The sequence below is a fragment of the Myiozetetes cayanensis genome, unplaced genomic scaffold, assembly GCF_022539395.1.
Source record: "Myiozetetes cayanensis isolate MyiCay16 unplaced genomic scaffold, myiCay2020 scf2-11, whole genome shotgun sequence".
NCBI lineage: Eukaryota > Metazoa > Chordata > Aves > Passeriformes > Tyrannidae > Myiozetetes > Myiozetetes cayanensis.
In genome coordinates this window covers 40,686,511-40,714,020 of record NW_026087411.1, presented here as the reverse complement: position 1 = coordinate 40,714,020, position 27,510 = coordinate 40,686,511, and the positions used below count along the sequence as shown (strand labels likewise).

Genomic DNA, 27,510 nt, shown 5'->3' with positions numbered 1-27,510 from the left:
CTTAGGCCTGATCTTGTAGATTTTTTCTGCACAGTATCCTTGAGATAAGACCTGTCACAGCTATCCATGCAGCTAAAAAATTACTCATGTTGAGTCTTGCATCTCACTTACTTTGACATCCATTTCCCTGGCCATGACTTGACAAAAGCAGTCTTGCCCCTTGCCCTGCTCTCATTCATTCAAAGTCAGCACTTCTGTCTTTTGTTCATTTCACTTTGTTTTTCTCCATTGACTCCCTCTGTTCTGTCCCATCAAGTCTAATTCGTAGCCTCCAATATCAGGACTGCTCACAATCTTTTACTTTTTTTTTTTTTAGTATCAAAAGACTGACATTTTTTCTGCAGCTGTTAAACCACATTGGTGTCAATCACTTGCCCATTGTGTTATTCTACTGGCATCTCTTGTCTGTCTTATGTGAGTCCTTTATGGAGGGATGGAGATCTTGTATATCTAATGACATGTTTCATTGACCTCCTCCAAATCCTTAAAATGTGATACTGCTGTGATACCTAAGTATTCTTGACACCAATTAGAATAATCAGTTACTTGTGTAACTAATTAAACTGTTGCATTGTAAATAACATGCCATGTTCACTGTGTTCCTTTGAATGTCTTCATCTATATCCTAGCTCTTGTTGCTTGTTTGAAACTTAAAGGTTGTCCCAAGAAACAGGTGCATAAAACCTAGAGGCTGATATATCATAAAATATTTGTAAGTAAAGGAATAATATAAAATCTGATCCAAACTTGATCCATCATTTTGAAAAGTTGCATACCTGAAAAATCTCACTGTGTTCAGTACAGCCACAATGGAGGCTTCATGGAGACTGCAAATGTGCTTTTAGCATGGATTGAACATGAATAAACCAAACTTTGGAATTCAATTGAGTTTAATTTTACACCTGATGTAAAAGCTAAAGGTTTTTGTGCTGGGGTCAGCACAAATTTTAATAATCATTTGGTATGTGTGTCTGTGTCAGCTATTTGCAGCTTTCAGGTAATTTTCATTCAAAAAGTGTGTTTGAAAAATGCTTCAAGGCACTGAATTCCAAAATACAGACTAAAAGATGGAGCTTGGATAGGTTGGCTTAGATATGTTTGGAGTATCCAAGTGTATGTGCATTCACTGATTTCAGTTGAAAAGTTCAGCATAACATCTTAGCATCTTAGCTCGAGATAAATCACAGTTTTACAGATACCATGATAAAACAAAGAGGGTCTTCAAATAAAAGCAGTCTGTTAGCCTTGTGTTCAGTAATTACTGGTTACTAAAATGTATGTAAAACTTAGATACAGTCAAAACCACACTGAGCAGTGAGCTGAGTGATGGCTGAATAAGAGCAGCCTAGGCACCATTATGCTGTTCATCTTCTCCACTCTGAATATGGCATACATCACATCTCTGCCCTAATTTTGTCAATAGTGCTCTTCATTAAATTAAATAGCCAAAACAAACTATCCACTGGAAATTGTGATTTAGGTCTCTAGAGTAATTTTTTAACCTTTAATAATAAGCCATATAAAGATGCAAACAGGCATTTTCAAAAAGCAAGTAAATGGGCTTATGTATGTCTGCGGGGAAATATTTTGATTGTGTAACCATGATGTTGTGACTGACAAGTAAAGAAACAGTGGGGGTTATTTTATTTTTCTGTCCTGCTAAGTGAAATGCTACCTGAATGGAACACAGACATGTAATCCAGTGAAGAATTTTTCCCATTCTGATTAGTGATATTCTGAACTCCTTGGGGGAGATAATTTGTGGACCCCATGCTGCATTATGCTTTCAATAAACATATATGCTGACTCTAAGCACAGATCAAGTAGCTCAGCTTCTGACTCCTAATTTTGCTCTCATTCTCTGTATATTGCTGTGTGATTTTTACATCTTGGCATCATGTAGAATTTGTGGAGTTCAAAACGTACCTTTGTTAGATTATTGAATTTTTTGTGAACAGTGCAGCTCCTTTATGCTTCCTTCAGATAGAAGATAAGCTGGTATTTAATTTAGTCTGAAAAGTTAAAATCAAATGGTTATTTTTCCTCTTTTAGTGACTTAAAATTGCTCACAATTATATATATGTAGTAAATGATATAATTTGAAAAAGAACTGTGAAAAAAATATTATTGGAAATGTTATTAGATATTAGCATTTGTATCTGTCTGGCAGTGTGTATTGCCATGGGAATTATTGCTTCTGAGTCCCATCCCAGGCTCTGCCACTGATCTGCTATATTTTAGTAGGCAACCTAATCTTTTGCTTCCTTAGAGACAACAGGTACTAAATGGAGATGTGACCACATCACTTACAAACAGTGTGATGTTAGTATTCAGTGTCTTGTTCTGAAAAACTATCTATGCGTAGAATTCCCATTTACTTCAGGTGAATATAACTCTTGGAGCAGTATTTGTAATGTACACTGACATGTCTGAGAGGTGATAATGGATTGAAAGTATATCTGGTAGCATGAAGGAAGCTCAGGTTATGATCACGAGACCCCTGGACCTGTGTCCAAACAGGAGAAAGTCATATGTAACCAGTGTATGCCATACAGCTGGAAACAACATCTTAGCACAAAGGTGGTTTTATGTCATTGGCTTTGTAATAAGGCAATAATTTTACTGCTTTTCAGTTTGATATAGCATTCGTTATCCGTGTGGGGGTATTTGAGGCGCTGTTGGGGTTTTTTTTGTTTGTTTGTTTTTGTTTTTATTTTTCTGTCTAATAATAAGCAGTTAGCCCAAATGTTACTTGAAATAGCAACTATTTTCCCTGAACTGCAGTTTTATTTTCTTTTGGCTTTCATTTCAGCTGCGGGAGCCAGCTGCTCCAAAGAGTGTGGGAAGCTGACTTGGAGGCATGTCAGCTGTTGATCCAAGGGTTTCAGCTGAAAGAAACCAGTTGCTGTGTTTTTGAGGAAGAAGAGAACCAAATGCAGGAGATGGAGATGACTGCTGATGGCCCACCTGACTCTGAAAAAAGAAAGGAAGGTCACTTTCTAAAGGGCGCTGAGTGGGGTACTGTTTCCTGCCACAGACAGAGTGAGCTGAAAAAGGTATCTGAAATCGTTTACCACTGCATTTCAAGTGATACTACTGGTTTTCCTTTTGAGAGGAAGAGTTGAATTTTGGTGACGGGTCAGCAGGGCAGGTTAAGTATGAACTTAACATCTGGCCTCCTATCTGGGACATAAATAAAATAGCTTATTAGCTTCTCAGAAGCCCTTCAACCAATTTTCCTTTTACCATCAGTCTTTTTAAACTGTGGAAATTATTCAGGCAATAAATATAGAATGTACATCAGGATATAAAGGAAAAACTCTTAAGTATTTAACTGAAATTATCCAGTATTCCTCGTATCACTGACAAGTTTCACTCGGAGTTGGTTCTGCTGACTTCTTAGCTTGGATCTGGAGGAGAGAGTAAATTTTTTCCTCCCTTAGTGAAATGGTCAAAGGCTTCCAAGCTCAGATGCTAATAGGCTTACAGGATCCAACAAATACTAAAAGGAGAAAAAAATCATAAACTTAAAAGGTTTGACAAATTTCTTTTAAGTTTTCATGTTCTGATCTGGAATGCCATCCCTGCCTGAAAAATGTACAACTGCCTAATAGTCTTTTAACTTACTGCCAAGGTAAACAAGCTGTTAAAAAAGCTTCATCAACCCAACAGCACCACTGTGACAAAAAGACCCTCCAACAGGAGCTGTTAGTTTTATTACCACGGAATTTAGTTGACAAAAATCTAAAGTGTGCCTAATTGCATTTGATGTTAAGAGCCATTGAACTATGCGTTGCTTTGAAATCTGATGCCTAATTTTGTGTTCATACTGGCTGAGACTTAGTAGAAAGCAGATGCTTACCCTACTGTAAAATCTCCTCTTGTTAGTAAAATTCTGGTTTTATATTGGACTTCAGTAGTTCTTTCAGTCTTTTCCCAATGAAAATGGTTTACTGACTGACTCCACATAGACAGTGTTTTTATTAGAAATGGTCAGCTGTGGCTTTGATTCCACCCGTACCCCTCCCCTATCATATTTCTGATGAGTCTGCTGACATAATATGAGGAGTTCTGTTGGTTATGGAATATTGCGCTCCCTTTTCAAAAGTGCACCTTAAAAGGTCTGGAGGGTTTGGGGTTTTGTGACTGTTTCTGTAGCACTCTTGAGATCTGTACTGTAGATTACCACCTATTTCACCCCTACAAGTCCAGATCCTTTCCCTGGAAATCAACCTTGCTGTCCTAGAAAGACATCTGGGTGGCTGAAGTTAGGCCACCTCTGGTTCTGGAGAGATGTGCAGGAGTCAAGGCATAGGTTGCCCATATCTCAAATGGAAGAGGAAAGTGTATGTTTCCATTAAACTCCTCCTTTTGAACTTGCTTTTCCATTTTTATCTCCCTGCCTCTATCAACCATGGAGGGAACTTAGGAAGACTACTGACTAACTTCAGTTCTTCATCTAGCTTCTTAAACTTTGTGGTATAAATGTCTTTGCCTGGGATCTGGCCTATCCCGGCATCCTGAATAAACTCCATTTTGAGAATGTGCCAAAATCATTCAGAAGCTGATGTGTAAACAGGAAAATGTCCTTCAGGGAAGGCTTTGTGGATGTACTCCTCCATCTGTTTCCACAGCACTCCTATGACTGATGAAAGAAAAAAATGCAGCAGTTTTGCTGGTATGAGACTGGTCATGTGTTATCCAACTTTCAGATGGAGTTGAGCAACAGAGCTCTGTTTTATCATGACTTACTCAATCAGCTTTCTACTGGTTTGGTGCTGCCTGCAGCTTTGACCATTGAGGCAAAGTTATGCATCAGTGATGACTGCAACCCATTGCAACCATAAACCCCTCCAACATATTGACTGTATTCTGGCTCTGGAATTAGGTCTGGGCTGCCTGCTGTTATACTTTTAGAAGCTGAGATTTTTTTCTTTGTTGTGGGGCGTTGAAGTTTTACCCAGAAAAGAATGCTTTAGGTTATAAAACTGATAGGATGTCAGTAGGATTGACAGGCAGCATCTAAACATTTAGAGAAGAGCTATAGCAGAATAACATCCCTAACATCTCTTATTAGTTCATCACAAGGCAGAATATAAAAGCAAACAAAAAACTCTGACACAAATCATGCTAACTTGATTTGTAAATGGACTTAAATGTTTCAGAAGTGGTTTGTTTTTCAACCAAGTGCTCCATTATGTAGTAGTGTATTATTTTATTTAAAAATTAATTTAGTATTTGTGGCAAAAAGACCTCACCAAAAACAGTGGTGTGGTGCTTATTCTCTAAATTTAGCCATTACATAGGACTTCTATGGAAAACCTTACCGTTGTCCATTAGTAGGGAACCTTTTTATAGCCATTTATAAGCAAGTGAGAATATCTAAGAGAGAAGCATGAATTTGTCAAAATACTTGGTTTGATATTAGTTAACAAGCCTCTGGTGTCTCTGTGAGAGGAGTAGCTTGCTTTGGTTGCCATGTTTCTAGAATAATGTCATGGTTTAGGAATGGCACTCCCCAGTTTAGTGCCCCTCCCCAAATGAGACTCCCCCAAACTGGAAGGTGCTCACTAGCTCCTTCCCCCCTAACCCCTTCACCCTTCCTGTTCTGGGGCTGAGGTTGAGAATTGGAGGTCCAAAAAGGTGAAAATTACCAGTTGAGATAAGGAACAGTAACAGCAACATTGTTTCTTTGTCTTATACCTTTTATTATTGATAATCTATACGTTAAAAACAACAAAATACCAACTCGCTCTTCCCCACCACACCTATCTTCCCCTCCCCCAGAAAACAAGAGAGCGAGTCCCTTACTCCAGCCCTGAGATGGTATTGGATGACCAGTAATTAGGGTCTGGCCATGCTCTCTTCCTGGCTACTGTAAAAAATTAACCCTGTCCTGGCCAAAACTAGGAGAAATGACTAATCTCTTCAGCTGTGTCACAACCTCTGTTCCCCATTGGGGAATTTCTAGAGAGCACCGTTGGTCACTGAAGTAGAAGGAAAAAGTGATGTTCTTTGTATTTAGAGGGTACTGAATTTCCTACTTCAAAACACCATAGGAAAGGCTATAGTGATAGCATACGTACAAATATGCGTTGGAGGGCACATTTCATTCCCAGGTGATTGATTTGCTTTGCAGTGAAATGCTATAAATGAAGCTCTCCAGTTATATATTGTGTCATATCTAGCTAAACGTTAGTGTTGGGTGGATATTGGTTTTGTTGATGTGTACTATAAACAGTGTTCTTGCATAAAACTCTATCTTACTGTATATGTTTCATTAGAAAGCAAAAAACCAAGTAAGAGACATAACAATTATAAGAAAAGCAAAATAGATGAATCGAAAGAGCCCTGTACTTAGATCCTCAGACACTGCTTTGCAGAAGGGCCATGTATCATTTTTAATTAAATATCCCCACTAGATCATAAAATATTACATGTTCTGGTTTAAAAATATGTAACGTATAAATTCTTTGAGAGTTACATATTCTACTGTCATATGAGCACAGGTTTATTAACTGTCAACAGTTATTTTATAGTTTTCATAACTGTGTTTTCTAAGACTGCTGATTTTTTTTCTCCAGTTTTTATGTGGTAGACTGACATCCCAAAATAATTCCGTAAATTAGGGTTCCTTTATAACACTGACTGTTAACCAGGGAAGACAATCCCGTGCTTTTACAGCTCAGCTTGTTGAAGCATCATTACTAATGTCTTGGTCAGAACTGAATAAAGTGGGGTCAGCAAAAATCATCCTGTGAAACACCCTGAGTTACTTAAAAATAAGATGTATTTCTCATCAGTTACAGACAACTCATTAGACTATAGTATTAAAAAAATTCTGAAGCAAAGTTATAGACAATATTACTACCCTCAGTCATGTGAAAGTCAGCTTGTCTAATTTATTTGATATAGATTATTGAATTTTCATATAAGAATATACTTTCCAGCTGGTAGCTCTATTGATGAAATTAGGTACCCTATCATTGCAGCTGTAGTTTGTCTTTTTGTGACTATTTGGGCTTGACTTTTTTCCCAAGTCTCTGAGGAATTAAAGATAGGTTCTAGTTTTCATCCCAGAAATGTTCCATACTTCTAAACTGACTGCAAATTATTTTGCCTGGGTGATATGTGAGTGAGGTGGAAACTGCTATGATCATTACTACATAGGTAGATACATATCTCTATGATTTCTAAAATATACAGTAGCATTTCATTTTTCTTCAGACAATACCTGCTTGTTTCTCTCCTTATGATAACTTGCTTTATTTTTTGCTTGTTGATAACGTACATGTAAGCAAAAGCTTTTTATAACAGCAGAAACTCCAATGATAACTAATAAACTGAGAGATGTGTGTGTGCTGGGACCTTCCTAACAGCAAGTAACTTGATGAACATGGGTATGTGTGCACCTGCAGGCTTGAGTTCCTGACCTATCCTTTTTTCTTCTTCTTCTGCTCTCTGGCATGCTGTGCAGTGCTCCCTCTTAATCACTATGAAGGAAAGAAACACCTACTAGATTTCAAGAAAATTGAGGTGATTAAAGTTACAAGGTAAAATCCGAAATTCAGTAGTTTTACCTTTTGTAAGTCAGCATTTTTGGTAGTTTCCCCAGAGAATTCTTTGTAGATCACTTCTCCCTTTTTCATCATAAAAGAGTAGAGACCAGGGATAAGGGTAAGGGCTGCTATCTTTTCTTCATCTCTGCATGCTTAATTTTTAAGATCTGGGATGATGCTTTGGGGTCTTTTCAAGATCATGCTGGTGTTGGGAAGATTTTCTATGATTGTAAAGCCTTCATGTAATTACTTTTTAAAATGTACTGAGTGTTCTAAGTGCTACCAATGAACAACTGTGAAAAAATAGTAATATTTACTGTGGTGTTTCTCATTAAAAAGAAGCTATCACGGGACATAATACAACATTTTTCAGAATTTAGTGATAGCAAGCACCAAGAAAGCTTTTGTGAGCAGGCTGTAATTCATTGCTGTGCATTGAGATAGCTTGTGGTCCAGGAGGTAAATGTGCAATATGTAAAGGACAAAGCCTTTCAAAAACTAAACAAACTGTGCATTCATTTGAGTTTTAATTAAATTCTGTATTTGTGAAGCTTCGAAAACAGTTTGGAAACTTAAAATTTAATCTTAGTTTTAAATGTCAATATTAAGCACTACTGAAATTCAGCATTTTTGTGTTTTTTGTATTGATCCAAGCTGGAAAGGATTTCAGTAACAGCAGGCAACTGGCTTGTACACAGTGGTCAGATCATCACTGTACATTCACATGCATAGTTGTGCAGCACGATGCCCCTCAGTTGCATCTGATACTGTGATGTAGTGAAATTCTCTTGAGCTAGGGGGTTGTAGCATTGCAGTAGGCCTAAAGCTTACGTGTATTTTGCAGGAAAAATATAATCAGAAAATTTATATTACAGGTAAAAGAAATCTGAGCAACCTTTTTTTCAGATTGATTACTGAAAATAGTATCCAGTAACAATGATGAGTTTATGGTAGATTAATGATTTTGCACTTTTTAATGTGTTTGTGTACCTACCTCTGATACCAAGTACCGCCCTACCAAAGCAACATGCTTATCTCAGTTTATATAAAGATTATCAATACTGTAATATGTGATAAGTATTAATGATTTTCCAGTAATGTTAACATCAAATTTCTTCGTTCCTCGACCAATCAATGGCTAATTTCTTACAGACTTCACAGATGAAATAAAAGAGGAACTGACTATAGTTAGCACATGTTACCAATAGAAAACATCAGTGGGGTCTCTCATTTCTCCTGAGCAAAATCATGTACAGGGTTTATGCCAAAAATACTTCTGTAGACTCTTGAATGGTATACAGATCTTCAAAAGCTTCACAGAAAAGTTTGTTTCAGTCTATAGTTAGTCCTTCTGTTTTAGAGGCAGTATTCCTTGTGCATTTTAACTGAGAAGCCAAAGACAGGCTGTAATAAAATGTATTCAAATGCAGTTTTAAAGATTGGGTGGCTGCCACTGCTCCATTACAAATGCAGTTTAAATCTTTCATGCATGTGGAGCAAATTGATCCAGTTGTTCAGCTTATATAAATTTTATTGTGCTATATGGTTTTTATAAGTTATATTGAAATTGTACTGTTTATATAGCATGTATCTACTATATACTTAATAATTTGTCTCTAACAGGTTATGGAAGACATTTCATTTGGAACAGAGGGTCATTTATCTGAGGTAAGTGTTTCCTAGGCAATATAAAGTGGTGGGATTGTACAGACTTTTCTTTGTCTCAATTAGAATTAATGACACTAGTTTTTGTAGAGTTACCTTGGGGTTAAAATTGCTAGAGAGCGTGTGAGCACTTAGGAAAGCAACACAATCACAATGAGAGTGGGCCCATTCCTTTTTTCTTTTTTTTTTTTTTTTTTTTTCCCATTGAAAATAATACCAAAGTTGCTGGGCAAAGTTTATGAGTATTTCAGGGAGTTTTTAGTTAAATCCTGTGCTAATATTTTTATCACATACCAACAAACAGAATGTGTTTGGGAAAGGTAGGATCAATAATATTTAACCAGCCTTACTGTAGCACTGTCTTGATGCTTAGGAATGGAACAAAATCATGATGCTTAGCCTGTTTTCTTGTGTACCATTAAAAATACCTTTCAATTTACTTTTGAAGTATAAAAGCATGCAGACTGTGGCAGAATACAGGGTAATAGGAATTTCATCTAAATAAAAATACTGGATGTTTGTAATTTTGCATTATTTTCATAAACAAATATATGTCACATCCTAGTCCATGTATTTAAGAAGGCTGGGATAATTAAGTAACATTAGATGCATTTCCTTGTGAGAAAAATCTGCTTACATACCAAAATCCACCTACTTACAAACTAAGAGTTTAGGTAATATATGTGTAGGAAGAGTTATACTGTTTCTAATAGCTGTACTGTTTTAGTTTGGCCCATTTTTACATCAGTATACCTTGGGTTGCAACTTGCTTAAAAAGGAAATTTAATATCCAAGCACTGTGTCCAGCCAGCAAATAAATTACATGAACAAGTAACCCCCAGTTCACCTTCCAAAATAGCATACATGCACCTGTCAAGTACAAGTGACAAGTACTCAGCCAATACTGCAGTTTAGGATAACTATTCAGATGAGGCATTTCTTTAGATTCCCACCAGTGAGTCCAAAGACTGGTTTGGCTGGAATTCTGTAGGAAAGATACAAGTATATTGCAAGACCAAATTCAGATTGTTGACCTTGTGTTTGGGGAGAATGTGACATGAGAGCACGCCTAGGACAGACTGCTTGGCTGGGTGTGAGTTCAGCATAAATAAAAACAGGGAAGCCTTGCGAAGGAAGGTGAACTTTGCAGAAAATGCAAATGGCCTTTCTGATCAATGAACTTGGCTATGAATTAAAGCAAAACTGTTCAGGTGCTTGTGTTCACAGATGACATGAAATAGGGGAGGCGGTCCCACGGGATAAAGGTAGGAAAAAGCCTTACTTCCATCAGGGCAAAATACTGAGGGCACCAGAGCTCACAGGGCTGCCACTGTAAAAGTATTCTCCAAGAGCTTAATATCTTAGAGTCCTCAGAAGTGGAGCAACTTTGCTCTTTCGAAGTTTTGAGGGGGGAAAATAGTGTATAAAGATAATAGAAAGCAATGATACAAATAAAGAAAATGGAAATATGCTAGAAAGCCTCTACCACACTGCCAGAGATGGATTGGTGTTGACTCGTAGACAGATTTATAAAAGCTTTGTGAAACTGTCAGCATCCTGTACCATGTCAAGGCTTTGCCTAAATGTTCCTTTTATGCTCTGGTCCCCTAATCCTTTCTTGTGAGTCTCCCCACTGTCTGCAGGAGAGCACCCAGTTAGTCATTCCAGATTGCTTCATCCTAGTGACTCAGGAGCAGAGATGGGAGGGAATACTAGGAACCACCTCTAAATGATCCCCAACTGTGCTGACTCCTTGCACAGCAGGGTGTTGATATTGGAAAACAGTTTGGTGCTTTTGTTTCCTTTTCGAAGTCCTGACCCACTGTGAATTTTTATTGGTAAGTCAGTAAATAGCCTTATCCTCCCACAGCAGGAACTGGAATTGTCCCAGTTTAATTAAATAAGCCAGTGCAGTAGTGTGCTCTTGTTTTAGGAAATCTGCAGTTGGGGAAGATCTTCAGTCTACTAGGGATGAGAATGGGAAGACTGCTGTCAGCCTACAGCAGGGTGCTGGAAGGCAGTGAAAAACTCTATTCCTGCATAGATGCTTTTCCAAGGACAATTCTCCATAGCTGTAATGGAAGATAAATGAAGGGAACAATTGCCAACATTGCACTGTAATTCTGATGAGTCATTTCATACTGCCATGTGTTGTATCCCTGTGGCAGAGGGAAGGGGATCAGTGCAAGCAAAGGAAATGTGGGAAAAGTGTGTGATTGTGGGAAGGAGGTAGGCCACAGTTGCAAAACAGCTGTCTGGAGAGCTTTATGCCTGAATTGTTGCATATGAGATAGTAGGGAGTGTGTTGTAGTGCTGAAGTCTCCCAAATATACATAAACAGGCTGATGGAACGAGCTAGCGGTCTGTAAGTGGAAGGTGACAAGCAAGAGCAAGAGTAACTGGGAAACAACCTTGATCCCTTTTCTAAGAAAAGGTGGATAGCTACCTCCATGAAAGAAAAACTCACCTAAACAAAATCAGGGAAGAAGCAACAAGTTAGTTTACATGGACATGGGACAAGCTCTGTATGAGGAGGAACCAGCAGATTTTCTTCGGTACTGTCCTGAAGACATCCCGTTTACAGTACAGCACCATCTTATTTTGGTGTAAAAAAGAGCAAGCAGAGTCACAGACTACGTATCTATGTCAGCAGCTTTTCAATAGCTCAAATGAGAGTTGAAAAGGAAGGACAAAAACGTTCCTAAGAATGACTCTAAAAGAATACTTAGCATGTAAGAGTGAAGGCAGCAAGACCACTAAGCACACTAAGTTACTGTAAACAGAAGATGTGAAATGTCAAGGAGTTTAGGTTGTGTGTAAGAGATAGGTGAAAGGAAGCATGTGTGTCTTCTAATAAGAAAGGTGAATGAGAAAAGAAATAAGATCAGAATTATATTTTTATTCTTTATTTTTTTATTACTTTTGGTCTTTCTAAAAATGATAAGCTATGTCCAAATATGTAGTGCTCTTGGTATTTACTACCAGATAGCAAGAGACAAACACAGTAAAGGATCCTAAGGCAAATGAGATGTACTCAAGTCAGGCTAGACTGATGAAATTTTTTCGGAGTGCATAGGAGCCAAGAAAAACAATCTCCAAACCATTAACAAGCTTCTTTGAAAACTCCTAGAGGAAGCTTGAAGTCCCAGGGGATCGGTAAAAGGCAGATGTGGTATTTGCCTTTAGAAAGCAGGTAGGCCAGGAGTTTATGTGCCAGTCAACATAATTTCAATTAGGATTAGAATTCCAAATGCTCCTGATAGATTGAAAGAATAGCCTGAAATCAATAAAAAGAGATATGTTAAAAGACAGGTGCAAATTACACATGACGGAGAAAAAGAGTCTGATTTATGTATACCGATGGTAAATAGCTACTAAGATGACAATACTGCAGGAGAAGAATCTAGGGTTATAGTGGACTACAAATATAGTGGGGTTCATTACCTTCTTTGAGCTGGAAGAAAGGGCAAATGTCACTTGCAGCCTCATTAATGGGAATGTCAGTTGTAAGACAGAAATAATTACTGTGCTTAGCTGAGAATGCCAAAGCCTCCAGAGGACTATCGCACTGGTTTGGACACCTCACTCTGTAGGAGACAGGAACACAGTAAAGAAAAGAAGGAAAGGAATAGAAATAAAAGGTTTAGAAATCCTAGTCTGGTTGAAAGGCAAAATCTTCAACCACATAAATCATAATGATAAATAGGACAACTAGTAGTTATCGGTGTATGCTTTTTAAGGGTAAAAGGAAATGTAACCATCTTGGTTTGTAGCAAGAGAAGTTTGCAGGAGGAACACTTGCTCATGGCAAGGGCAGTTTAGCCCTGGAGCCAGTACCCTGCCACCAGAACCACCAAATCCCTTGTCAGCTGCTAAGAACCATGTATACAGACACCAGCTGAGGACAGTCAAAGTAGGCTTGGTCACACTGCAAGTCACAGAGTGGGCTTTAGTGGTCCCTGGTTGCTTCCTGGTCAACCTTGCCGTGATGGTGTTGGTCATAAGTAACATGCATTATTTTCAAACTCAGGGATTAGACCTCTTCTCAGTGGCCACACTGCCTTCCACATCTACAATTGTTCTGCCCAGAACAATGCATATGGGGCAGGAAATCTGGGATGCAGAGCACGAACGAATGCTTCCTCCACCTGCACTTTGGACACCTCATGGCTGTGTAGCTCCTTATCTGGGGGCATGTGCACTTAGCCTGCATGTGACTGAAGCATCTGCTCAAGCAGGACAAACACATGGATGGTTGTGTTTTGTTTCTAGAAATTATTTAAGAGATGCCCTGGCCTGATGTTCTGGAGTTTCAAGTGCTGACAATTGCCATTAACTTCTGCAAGGGTCGAGGGTAAACATGCAGCACTTCTGCCAACAGTAGGTCACTGTTCTAAACCTTGTGTCATAATGAGAAGTATCTGTCTGCAAGGGCAACTTTTTGTAGTTGTTATTTGTGTTATTTTGAATTATTTTAACTGTTATAGGAGAGGAAATTTAGTGCAGGTGAAATAAATCTGGCATTGACTCTGCAGGTCTCCTAAGGCTTGTATCTTATTGGAATTGCTACTTGGAAGTAAGGCAACGCCTTTTTACAGAAGTTCCTCTGTAGGAAGAATGAATTTTAAGGATCTGTCTGTGAATCCTGCTTTTCAGCACAACGACCTAAGATTCTAATATAGACTCTAATCCATAATAGAATTAGATTAATCTAGCTACTACAGTACTGATTCTTCTGTATAAAATTGAAGTAGATTCAAGAGCACAGAAGGTATTTGCACTGGAAAAGCTGATCAAACATTCTCCTTGAGTAATGCCGTTGAGGAGCTGTTGCTCATAGGTGAGTAAAACGACTTGAAAAGAGTAAAATGAAATTCAGAAGACTAAACCAGAAGCCATTCCCTCTACTCTTAAGGCAATATGCTGATGTTCCAGCTGTGCATCATCTAGAGCATTGTCTGTTCTTACTGGTTTTTGCATCAGACTCTCACATCTCTGGGAAAGCATGAGAATTTCTACTTTGTGTGAGAAGGCAGAAGAATTTCACCTTAAAAAATAATTCACATCCGTATTTGTGCTGTTTTCACCTGCTTGAGGATTTAGAGGAAAAAAAAATCCCAACCAGCTACATTCCCTGTTTACAGAAAAATCCATAAAGCAATATTGCATCTCAGCTCTTTCCTGACTCCTGCAATCTCTCCTAGCTGCTTCCTAAAAGTGCTGCTAGTGCAAAAATAACCAAAGAAATCTTAAGACCTACAGAAGCTTGTAGCACTGACATAACCTACAAGCCTGGATGAGTTGTATTTTATTAATATGTTCAGCTTGAGGCAGAGTCCACTCCCCTCTCAGAGATATTGTTGATCAGTGTAAAGTGCCACTTTCCAACCGGGAGCTATTCTGAATAGTTGTATGTCACTGACTGTGGTTTCCCTGCCTACAGAGACAAATGTCAAATAATAATGTTACCAGTGATGCTACCAGGCATAAAAGGCACTAAGAGAAATCTTTTCTATCTACTTCTCTGGGTTATCAAACTTTTTTCAAACAAAGTCTTGGGGGCAGAAACTGTGGATTTGTTTGAATACTTAGAATTATTATTGTGTATTTTTGAGAGCAGTGTATATTTTTTCCATTTTCATATAGATTTCGAAGTTCTGGAAAATCGTAATTTATGTGATGATTCTTCTGCATTTTTCACATAACATGTGCAACTAAGTTCCTTTGAGATGATGCTAGTCTAAAGTATTGGAGGAATTTTCATTTCAGCTAAAAAGGCAGCTGGATTATGTAGATGCAGAAGTAGTTTATCCCTACGCTATTTTGGCTGTGTTAAAGAGAAATTAAGCTGCTGTTAGAAATGGCGGTTATGTGAAGACCTGATTTTCTTACATGTTAGAGAAAATACTACTTACTACTGTTAGAGAAAAATCAGTGTTCAAAGGTGGATCATTCTATATACATGGTCATAGTTTTAGATGTGGCTTCAGAGTACTCAGAGTTTTTTTCAGTTTGCTGGCATTTTTAGCCTAAGACCTAAGGTCTTTTAGACACCTGTCATCTGTTCTTGCGTGCACTGTCACAGAATGATTCACTAAGAGCTTTCTGTTGATAGAAATTGCTTGGGTTATCCCACTCCATAACAGCACATGGAGTCCTGCTGGTATACTGAGTAATAATGTAGCTGCTGGATGGAAGACTTTGTCCTCATCTTCTGTCCCTGATCGTGAGATAAGGACGTTCCTCTTTTCTGCAAGGAGAATGTTTTCTTTCTCCTCCCCTGTTCTCATTTTAAAAACAGTGGGCCATTTTCACATCTGTAAGTTCTGTGAAGTGCTGCTGTAGATTCTCACGTTTGGTAATGTCTCTGGAGATGTCAGATCTTGTGCACAAAGACAGGGACTCTGGCGTTGTGCTCCTCTGTGTCTAAACTGCCGGTGTTTGCAGCATCACCTCTCTTAACAAGCACACCCGTCCAGGGTTTGAGCTGCAGGTGGTTGCGTACCTGTGCGATGTGCTCGATAGCCATGTCTGGCAGAGGCCCTAAGGAAGCAGGAGGGTCAAAGCTCTGTGCCATAACAGAGGATGTCCCAGCAAGCACAGCTCTTCTCACGTGTAACTCCTCCTGTGCACTGTGGGATGCGAAGCGAAAGGACAGCACAGAACTGAGGTCTGGTAAATGTGTTCACCAAAGCTCACAATGGGCAGCGTTCCAACAAATATCGGTACAATTTATTTGAAAGTCCTTTGACTGAAGACTTGATTTTTCTTAAACAACCACTGGTGGTTGCTCTTACAGCAGCAAATCGTTGCAAAGGACCCCAAGTACATTTTCTTTTTTTTTAGCAGAGGAAAAACTTTCTGTAAATTGTATATGGCCCCATGGTCATATATGCACTCATATGGATGAGTGCATAGACTGGGTCCAGAGAAAATTGAGTTTTCTGGATTCCAGCTGATAAATTACTCAATTTTTTTTTTTTCCAACATGGCTCCAGCAGAATTCCATTTTGGCACCATAATCTTTTCCTTACAAATAACCCCTGTCATTCACTGTAGGCAGCACTATGGTGCCGTGGGAGGGAAAGGAAAGGCTTGTCTCAGAGCTGCACAGATTGATTTAATTTTTTTTCCCTCTTCATATTTGCTGCTTACTCAGGTCGTTTCTCAAAGTATTACTAACTGAAAAATGTAAAAGAAATTATTCTTGTGCAGCGTATCTGAAAAAAACTTAAGGGAAGGACTTTGAAACTGGTGTAAAATGGAAGAAATATTTCTCCATATAAATTCTAAATAGAGAACCATTATTTTTGAAAATTTTGTTTATTTGATGATAAATCAGTAAAAAAGCATGGTTTCATTTTGTAATCTCCAAGGCTTCAATGCATTTTCTTTGATCAGTTGAACAAAGTCCTTAAGTATTCTAGCCAGATTTTTCTTCAAAAATGTAAGTACATTTTGTGTTTATAAGGGATACAAAAAGTGATGCTGCTTGAAATATTTAAGTGACCTAAAAGTGTAAATCATATTTACATGAACAACTTGAAATTTGGAAACCTAAATGGTGTGGTCAGCATGAGACCTCCCCTGCTGTGGTGAGTCAACAGGGGAAGATGGAGAGCAGTTCGGTCTTCACATCCCCTTTAATCATCTGCTGAAAGTAAGATCATGACTTGTTTCTACTGGGAAATAGACTGAGACCACAAACTCATTCCATTTCATATAAATCACCAATTTATTATAAAGTAACAGCTTTTTGTCTCTCTAATGGGAATTTACTTTTAGGTAATGTTAGGCAAAGCATCATATCCCCTCACTAATATTTTATTTTCTCTTTATGTGATGCAAATTTGATGTAGAAAAGTGCAGCCAGCAGCAAACATGCTTTTATTTTTTTTTTTCAACTTTCTGTAGGAGTTCTTCATATTTTCTGCAGAGTTGGGAGAAAAATGTGAAGCAATAAGTGAGAAATTGGTGCATCTGGAAGATCAATTGCAAAGTTCCACCTGCAGAGTTGATGAAGGAGTTATTCATATCCTTTTTGCTATAGCTATAGATATGTATCAATCTATGTAAGTATGTACATGAAATACTTGCCTTTCAGATTCACATGGAATGCTAGTTCTTATTGTGGATTTGATACATTAAGAACAGAAGAATTAATTGTTTTGCTGAAATGGGCATTTTTGTTTCCTACAGTGCATTTTCACTGTGGTCTGATCCATCTTTAATTGATTTAAGTAGAAATTAGTTCTTTATAAAGTGAGAATAGGCAATGAAAAGCCTTTATTTTACTGTTAAAATCCTTTTGTTTGTAATGCTCATATAAGTAAAAACACGATGCACCAAAAGCTGCATGGATACAAGTGTTTATGCACCTGCATTTCCTGACATGATTTAACTAAATTAAATACTACATTGTTGACTCAGATAGTGTATATTGTCACATATAGTTTGGGGTTTTTTAATTTTTAAAAAAGTGGGCAACAGATGTATCATGTGGCATCCTACACAATTTAATCTACCTCTAATACTGCAGTGGAAGTAACCAGATGAGATGTTGTCTTATGCACGCTGATCTCTTTCTGTGCTTCATCTGTCAGTATTTTTTAAGATTGTTTAACCTTTATGAGGCATTCATTGGGAATTTTTTTAAATTTCAAAATTTAAGACCAGAGATTTTTTTTTTATTTAATTTGTAACTTTTATAGGAAAAATGTATCATAAAAGAGATTTTGTTCTTCTGAGAAAGGATAATGAGAATAAGAACCAGTGTGGCCAGGAAAGATGAGAATACTCAGCTGGTAAGGTTTTTTGTGAAGGGGAGGTGTCAGTCAAGGGAATAATGATGAAAGATTAATAAATTCAGGTTGGAGAGATTAGCAAAGGAACCCTTGCAGAAACCTGAAGGTACTAGAAAGGATTCAGCTCCTACTAAGCTGAGGTGGGGATAGTTTAAAGAAAGGAGAAAGAATAGTGTGTGGAAATACCATTGTGTTTTAAGTAATTTGGCATCAGTTGCCAAGTCATTGCAAAATTCCTGTGTTAAAAACTTGGCTTATTTAAAGGTATCAGAAGGATAAACTTTAAGGGGCGTGTGGAGGGGAGAATGGAGCTGGGGCAAAGTTGCATCAGAGAGGATGAAATCCAGTCAGTAATTTGTTACTCCTTCAAATCTTTCTTTTCTAAGCATTTCAATATACAGACAATATATAGAAAGATTCGACATTCTTTTAGTTATATTTACAGTGTACATGCTTGGTTGTGTGTACAGCAGCTAATTCCCTCCTCCCTTATGTATATTTACTCTTAAATGAACTTTTCTTATTGGCCCTAATAGAAGAACAGTATTGAGAGTTGGAGTTATGGGTTCTTTGCAGGGGATTTAAACTAATAACCTTCTGAAAAGCCAGGTCTGATTGTAGGTATAGTTTACTAGGTAAGGTAAAATAAGCTGGAAAACTGCATTTTTGGTTCCAGAAGACAATACACTGCAAGTATGTAAAATAGTAGTATTTGTACTTTTTATGTAGTATGCATATTCCTTCATAGCTGTTCAAACTGCAAGAGTTAGTTGAAAAAAATGAAATTAATCATTGGAAGTTTCAGAAGTGTTATAGATTAGTCTTGTTTTAAGCCACGGTTGTCTGATAGAGATCTGATTTCCTCTATCAGTGAAATTCAGCTCACGTTATCTAAATACAGAAGTGCACACTGCGTGATATCCTGGTCCTAGCAAGACCATCAGTCACAAAATAAGAAACCATGTTTAATACATAGGGACATACAAAGAAGCAGTTTAGCGATTCAGCTACCCCTCGTTAACATTCAGTTGCTATTTCAGAAGTAGCCCAGATCAATGTGCATAAAATGTTACCATCTGGTACATGTAACCACTGTGCTATCCTTCAAAAAGGAAAGAGAAAAATAGCTACCATAGTTCTATAGACCTGTAGATTGTTGTGGGGTTATTTAAATAAAAACTGCTCAGTGCCTATAAAATAAACTTTCACTCATTGGTAACTTGAATATATTTCAGGACCTAGTACTGAGATAGGAGAAAACAATTAGCCTCAATAAAATATGGATGGTTAATAGATGGATCTGTTGTTTGCATGGTAGTTTATTTGGGTTTAAATAATTTCCTATCACAATAGTGGAAAATGATGCAGTCTTCATTAAAAATCTGTAGAACTCTGAGAGTGTGAGCTTAAATATCTGAAACTGTAATGAAAGCAGGATAAGTTTTTCAAACTGTTGTTCACTGGTTATTTTCACCCTCCCCATCATCCCTCAAAAAAGTTCCTTGCACATGAATGTAGCAAACTATTATGTCAAAAGTCTATCTGTGGGCTGCACAGATGTAAATTAGTCCTGTGGTCTGATTATTAAAAGACTTTCAAAGACTCCACTGAGAAAAATAAATTCATGATACTCTCAAGCCATTTGCCAATGTTTAGTGTGTGTCATAGCTTTGATTAATTATTAAGTTTGTATTAGAAGAAAAAACCCAGATGTCATTGTTTTTCATTCTATGTTTTGATGGCATAGCACACATAAATCAACCATGCTGCTTGTCGTAATTGCCAACATGAACTGAACAAAGGAGAAATTTAGTGATATTTCTTGGTCCTGAGCATAGGCACAGACCCACTGGCGATTCTAATTTATTACTGAAATTGTTCACAGCAACATTAAACTGTACTTTTGTATAAAAAGCATCAAACAATGGCAGGAGGGGTTGTTGGAGATCTCTGCAGCACTATGACAGATCTGCTAAATTCTACTTAGTATAACCAAATAAACCCACAAAACATTCAATTATGGTTAATCATTAGTGAGTGTATGAAAACAGTCCACATCATTAATTGGAAAAACCAAAGGATGAGAGGTGACTCATTCTGGTGTCTGCAGAGCTGATGAGAGGTGTTACTCTCCTGACAGTAAAGGCCTGGAATTCCCACTAAAATTAAATGGAGCCTATATTGCAATTTCACAGTCATTTTTCTTCTTAATTAGCAGTTACATTTTGATAGACAATTTGAATGCATGTAATAGTTTGTCCTCGGGAAAATGCTTTGTTGGAAGAAAACCTGGCTGGAGTATTATTATAAAAGCAATCTTCATTCCTTGCCCTAAAACAGATATTTTAATCAGCTATTTTGAAAATGGAATTTTGTGCCTAAATGTTCGTTAAGCACTGCAGGTCACTTTTTGCTAACCTTTCACCTGTGTCATACGGCAGGCACTCATACAAGTCTTGTTTTACACCAGAGAGCAGGTTTTCAACAGAATCGGGAGTGTAGAATTTAGCCTTGTCTGTGCCTCACTGAGGAATCTCAGCCTAGGTGAACTTGTAAGAGATTTTGGCATCCCACAAGAGTGAGAGGTGGCAAAGGTACTCTCTTTGATCTTATTTTAGATGACAAAAGGGTGAGCCCTTCCCATTGTGAGTCACATTGAGAATCCAGTCGGTCTTTTACTGTGGAGCCCACAGCATCCAGGTGGGACCTCACCGGTGCTGAGTATAGTGAAAGTATTAGCTCCCTACACCTACTGGCAGTGTTTTCTTAATCCAGCCTGGGAGGTTCTGTCCCCCATGACCTTAAGGTCCTTTTCTGCAGAGCTACTTTCCAGCTGGCTGGCCACTTCATATGTTAGTGGTGCCTGTGGTTAGAAAAGATATGTGCAGTTAGGTGCTGGTACATCTAGCAGAGTTTCTGTCTCCAGGCTCTGAAACTTTTAGTACAAAAACAGTTAACCAATTTTAAAAATCCACAAAACCTCCTCAATTATTTCTGTTCTTCAAGACAACTTCTTCTTCAGATGTCCAAAAATTACTGTTCTTCTCCAAAGTCCCATAGGCCCTTACCTCATCTCAGCAGTAGTCCTTGATTATCCTTCTAAGGTCTTTTGTCTTACAACCTATACTCTTAGTTGCTAATCTTTCCTATAGGAAGGCAATTAACTCATAATATCTACCTTTTGTCTCTCTACACATCTGTGCTGAGAGAACAGGAGCTGCACTGATGAGCCTATTTTTTCAAAAAATTAAGTCTCTAAAGTATTTAGATCTGCTTTTTATCTCCTTGTAAATCATGGACTTTCTCATGCTGCTCAAGTTTTTTGAAGAGAAGAAGTCAAGTAGGTGAAAAGCTTAATAGAAGACAGTGTTTAGAGCTGCAGTGTTGTTGAAATGGGTTGTGTCTGGGTGAAGCTGTACCCAAGTACTTTAATTTACTGCTTATGAGAAAGGGGAATTTGTCAGTTTTTCACAACAAGACATCAGAACCAGAAACTTGGTTTCACTTCTGCCTTGGATATTGGCTCAATAATTGCAGCACTGGGCAGAGAATTTAAGCATGAAGGAAACCTTTGCATGTGGACCCATTCAAAACTGTTATTTGAAGTTTTAAAATGGGTGAAGCTGTTTATCCAGATATAACCTTTGTATATGGATGGAGATTCCATGCTTAGCCATATGCCATGTATTTTGCATAGCCATAAAGGCTTGTTTGACAGTTACTTGTCTACAGATAATTGTGGTATTATTATTCTTCTGTTGGTTAGGAGTTTCTTTCCTTGTCTTCATCGTGTTCTTCCATCCTTCAAGATTTTTCATCCACTGACGGTGAAACATTTCAGTTTTGCTTTTTCTCTCAACCTGAAAAGAATTTTTTAATTGCTTGGGATATTACAAGTAACAGCACGTAGTCAGAGGCTACACATTAGAAGTAATTAAACTTCAGAGACTTCATGGTGTTCTTAAGCTGAAGAATTTCTGTTTTCCCAGTTAGATTTTCAGCAGAGCCTCATGATTAAGTTGCAGAGGGGTGGAGAGTCCAGGACCACTTATAAGAGGATAATAACTCTTACTTCAGAGAAGATGCACCACATAATTAATTTGTCCTTGTATGCTGCTTTGAGATTCTTGGGTAGGGGAAGCTTTGTGTGTAGCTGCTATTATTTGTAATCAGAGACAGAAAACCTTTAGATTAGCAGAGCTATCTAGAAATTAGAAGTATGCACAAATATTAAGAGCAAAACATCATAGTAAATGCATGTAAATACACAAAGATGAAATTTTGAGGAACTGATAAAAGAATCAAAAGTAGCCAAAACACTTTTCAAAGGCATAATAATGACTTCCTGAAATAGAAGTGATTTTTATAACTTTACCATAGTCTACTCTAATTGCAATTTTTCAAAAGGAGTGTCTTACTTTTTACAGTCCCATAACCTGAGGCTGTCTTTTTTTCTTGACATTGTATTGACATCAAGGGTCAAGTAAAACAATATTTCATAATGTGTGAGCTCTGTAAAGGATAAAGACTGTCCTTGTGCATTATCTTTTCTGTGTGTTGTATTTTTGAAACCGAGTTGTTTCAGTGTCATCCTGCTTCACTTCCCTTGAAGTGAGGTTCTGAAGTAGTTTCCTTTCCAGCAGTGTGTCATGAAATTATTTCAGTCTTTTGGGGTCCTTGCCCTTTAGCCATACCTGTACAGAAGGCCTCAGTGTGGTCGGGATGGGCTCTAGGCCTTGTTCACAGAGACTTGGTCATCGCTTTAGCATTTCAGCAGGCTCTAACTTGCCTCTGCTTGCTTTCCTCTCCACATAGTGTGAGCTATGGAGGAGAAAATAAGGCTGGTCTCATTGAGCTACACCCAGTCCTTGCACTTTCAACAATGAATAGTCTTGATGGTGTAAGATTATCAGCAGAAAGGCCAATATATTGATAATACAAACTACTTGTTCCCAGGAGAGGCTAGTCATAGAACAAAACCTGTGCTGCCTAGGAAGCCCAGCCACTTAAACGCTTGTGCATATCAGCAGTTGCTGCTATCTCCATTCGCGTCCTACCTTCATCTGCCAATCTATTCACTGCTGTACCCCTTGTATTCTAGTTGCCAGCACCTGACACCTTCCCTCTGTCATTGTGGAGCTGGGAAAGAGAGAAGTAGAAGGTATTTTTCAGAGACTGAGCCATTAGCCATCAGTTTCTTCCTGAATGCATTACAGGAAACCTGAACTAGACAGAGGCAAATAAAATGTGGAAAAATCTTTCTTAACCAAATTAAGCATTTTATACTGAATTATTTCATACTTTTCAAGTGGCCTTCTTCCTTCTAATGCACAACAGTACAACCTTGGTACTGCCCTCTTTGCTTTTCAACTTGTTCAAAGCATTGCCTGTGGAGTCTCGTATAGCTTTCTGTTTGTGTGTTCTGCACCACAATTATATTGATAATTGAGTTAGCATTAAAGGTTTCTGGAGGTAAGTGGAGCAGAAACACTTTCTCTGCTATAAGCTCATTTTGCTTCTTACCTACCTAGGTTCCCACCCTGCCTTGCATAGCACATGCTGCTAAGCTCACTGATGCCACACAAGCTGCAGTCACTTGGCTTACTTCTCAGACTGTTCTCACTGCCCTGTTGCCTTCAGCTGGAGTCTGATCCACCCAGGTCTGTATCTCTGTCTTAAAAATCCACCCTTCACCCAGCTCACAGCTCATCGAGCTCACAGCTCATGCTGCTGTCTCCATGGTAAAATTTCTTTATCTCCTTCCTTCCAATGAAAACAATATCCCCCATCCCCTCCCTTTTTTAAAGTGCTAAATAATGCTACTTGAGAACTTGAGCTTGCCTGGATTTTTCTTTTGAAAGCAAGTGTGAGAAATGTATTAATGTTTAATCCAAACAATTTGGAAGAAGCTGAAGCTACAATTAGATAGCCATGGCCATCTGTCGTGAGCAGCAGAACAAGAATTTACTTAATAACTTGGAAAAAGAACAGGGACTGCCAATCACCTATAGATTATTCCTTAATAAAGCTTGCACAGTCTCTGCAGAGGGAGATCCAGGTAGTGAAGGAGACACTCCAGACCGTGCTCGTGCAACTTCAGTCGGCCAAGGAGGCAGGAGAAGAAAAGGCTGGAGACTTCCTCTGTGACAGCTGGTGTCCAGGAAAACAAGACTTGAAAGAATAATGAGCAGAAAGTGCTGGTAGGATAACATTAATTCACAAAGGGCTGCTTTTAGTAACTGAATACTGTTTTACTAAGCCTCAGGGATCTCTTCTCTCCCCTGCATAACTAATAACTAAATCAATTATGGAGAAATAGAGCCTGAAGGTCTATCATCAGAAGTATCCTAGGCAGCCTCACATGTTTTGGCACAGATTGGGAAACAGCTTTCAGAGCAGAGCAGCTCCTGTAAATGTGTAGATTACAAATTGATACATTTCAAGTGAGTCTGCAAAGTTGCCTTTAATGTCAGTGAAATGTTCTCCTTCAAGACTCATAAACAGTATCTCTCTCATGGATATTTTTTTTCCCCTGATTTAAAAATGCAGCATTAAAGCTGGAACAGCTAGTAGTTCTTGGAAAATAGCTGTAAGAATAATAAGAACTTTTTTTTTCCCTTTGGCTTTAAACAGCTTTCTTACACTGAATGTATTTTCACATTCCTGCCAATAATTAAATCAATAGGATGAAATTCAAGCTAACCAAGTTCTTTCAACTGAAATTTGGATCTCATTTACTCTGTGGTATTAAGTACAGTGGAGGTAACTAACAGCAGCCCCTATAGCAGTAGTTTAACTAGTTTTATTTAGGTATAAACTTGCTTTAGTATTAACAGGGGTTGTAAAGCAAAAAAAAAAAAAAAAAAAAAAGCCTATGTTGTTATGTGTTCCTTACATTTAAATATTGTATGAGCAACAAGACATTTAAGTCTCCTTGTAAAGGTTACTACTATTACTTTGATCTTCCTTATAAACTTAAGAAGGAATGCAGATTTTTTTGCAAGACACTTCTAGATATACATTCTTAAACATGTATTTTTATAGGAAATAAAAGCAATGCTCAACTGAAGCCAACCATTATAAATTATCTCTATTTAGATCATTGTTCAAAACAGTTAATGCCTTAAAAAACTCATTGTGTACCCTTACTTTGATACCAGTATATTTCTGATGTCATAAAAAATTCTGTTTCTGTCATTTGTTCCAGAGGGAAAAGTAAAAAAAAAAAAAAAAAAAACACCAACAAAACACCACTGAATTGTTTTAAATCCAACAGATGAAGAAAATGTCTTGCAACTCAGTGCTGTACTTTTTTTGATACTGTTTTTCTGACACTTTTAGAATTCCTTTTCTCTGCTACTTCAATTACTCATTTTATAGCCACATTGTGAAGGTTTTTAGCGAATTCCAAAGGTCACTGGACTACTTGCCCAATAAGATTGTGTTCATTCTCATGTGTGCTTAAATATTAATTGAAACTTCTACCTCAATGTTACTTACATAAGGAAGGAAGAAAAAAAGTGCCGGCAGCTGAGACATACAACGGGATTATAATTGCCTGCAGGAGCATACAATTGTCAAACCAGGGGGGCAGAGCTTGGGTGGTTTCTCTGGTCATAGGATCTTCTGGGTCAAATTACAACCCTGTAATTCAGACCTGACTTCTCGTGTAGTATATGGGTCAGCATCCACGTTGCTGTAAAGACCCTTGGATCTTCAGCTTGCATGGACTCTGCTACTGGGTTCCCGTCCTGTTTCAAGTGGAGGTCTCTTGCTGCTCTGCTGCTGCCCGGACACGTTTCTTCCTCTAAGTCCCTATTCAATACCTACCTCCTCCTAGTAGCTTTGACACTTTCTGAAGCAACCCTGAACAGATGAGCAAGGTGTTTGTCTCCAGCTCAAGGCAGCCCAACAAGCATGAGTGGCAGCCTGCAGCACCCTGACAATCAGCCCATGCGCAGGACCAGCTCAGTGGGAAACCCCAGCTGCCAGAAAGCACTCATGGAAACCCACGTGAGTTCAGCTAACAGGAAAGAGAGCACACTGACAAGACAGAGCTCTTAAAACTGTTTCTTTAAGACCCACAGAAGTTCCTTGTGGGTTAATACCACAGAGTGCACAGGTACTGAGTTTCCAGCAATGAGCATTTATATAGGACAATGAGGACAGTCCCAGAGATGATGGCCAGTACACTAAGATTCCATGACACTCCTCTCTCACACAATGCAGAGTATGTAGAGTTTTGACTAATTAGTGCCTGCAATGTAAATAGGTGGTAGGCCCTAGAAGTGCCTTAGAGCCAGGATCAGCCACAGCTGGAGCATGAAGTCTGCCTCCTTGCAGCAGCAAGGGCTCAGCAACAGGGATATTAAACAACAATCAGAGAGGCAGGTAAACAGCACCCTCATTCTCACTAGCAAGGTTTCTTGAAGACATTCCCATTCAATTAAAAAAACCTGTGTGGCTTTTGTGTTTTGAAGCTTCAGAGCACCACTGCGTTTTAATAAAAACTCCACTTAGGTAACCACTCTAATAAGACACTGAACTCCTGAGAAGGGAAACTGAATCAGTCATCGTTCGTGTTATGTTTGTATCTGTTAACATTTGTTTTATATGTAATGTTGACTACTACTACTTTAATTTATTATTCCATTAACTTCACTGTTTGTTGTGGGAAGTTAGAGCCAGTAACCATCCCTTTCCTCAGACACATTTGATAATAAGCATACTTTAAAAAAAAGTATACTATGCAATGTATCAACTGCCTTTTATATGTGGATAGAAAACTTTCAAATAAAGAGAAGTATGTTTTTAACTAACCCAGTGTCTGTTCACCTTCTGTCCAGTGTACAACATTTTAGAAATTTTATCATGGGGAGTGGAGGAGAGGAAAGGAGAAAGAAACCATGTGTGCGACTATTATTATACTGTTGACAGCAGTAATTTATCTGCTTGGGGGAGTCTGTTATGCCTTTTGGAAATAGTCTAAAGTCATATTCAGCACTAGAGTCTGACTGCAAAAATTTAGCAGTTTTCAGTATGAGAGGAGAAGGAAATATCAGGCAGTAAACTATACAGACAGGTAAGACCTGCACTTGAGTCTCAGCTTTACTCTTGTCTTGCTGTGCAACTGAATCCTGCCTGCCCTCCCTCAGTTCGTCACCCATGGTTAAGGGTTGAGGGAAGGGAAGTACGACTGCATTGGCTACAGCGATATCTGAGGTCAAAGTCATGCCCTCACACACATTCATTGCCATGATTAGAGGTAGGAGGGTGCGTAGAGTGTCCCAAGGACCAGTTTCACGCATGCTTGCTAGAACTCTTACTTCCAGGTGGGCTGGTCTCCCATCACCTCCAAACAATAACCAGAAATAAGCCCCTATCCTACCCAGGACAGGTGCTGTCCCTGTCCAAGACCCCAGACCCAAAAGGTTTGAAGAGTGTGCAGGCATATAAAGCTTTATGGGTTTATCTTCTGCCAC

The 27,510-nt window shown here is 38.3% G+C and overlaps 1 protein-coding gene across 5 annotated transcripts in view; it reads left to right on the top strand.

Annotated features, from left to right (window-relative positions):
• Positions 1 to 26,847, top strand: part of DISC1 (DISC1 scaffold protein) — a 188,727-nt gene extending 161,880 nt beyond the window's left edge. For 2 of the 5 annotated variants that reach the window (XM_050315928.1, XM_050315929.1), the window contains exons 11-14: positions 2,813 to 3,056; positions 9,183 to 9,227; positions 17,139 to 17,296; positions 23,560 to 26,847. In XM_050315928.1, coding sequence (XP_050171885.1) covers positions 2,813 to 3,056; positions 9,183 to 9,227; positions 17,139 to 17,296; positions 23,560 to 23,581 — 469 coding nt within the window. In that variant the 3' untranslated portion in view covers positions 23,582 to 26,847. Of the gene's footprint in view, positions 1 to 2,812; positions 3,057 to 4,634; positions 5,110 to 7,477; positions 7,554 to 9,182; positions 9,228 to 17,138; positions 17,297 to 23,559 lie in introns of those variants that run through there. The other 3 variants (XR_007628977.1, XM_050315930.1, XM_050315931.1) reach the window with 3 other exon arrangements.
• The last annotated feature ends 663 nt before the right edge of the window (positions 26,848 to 27,510 follow it).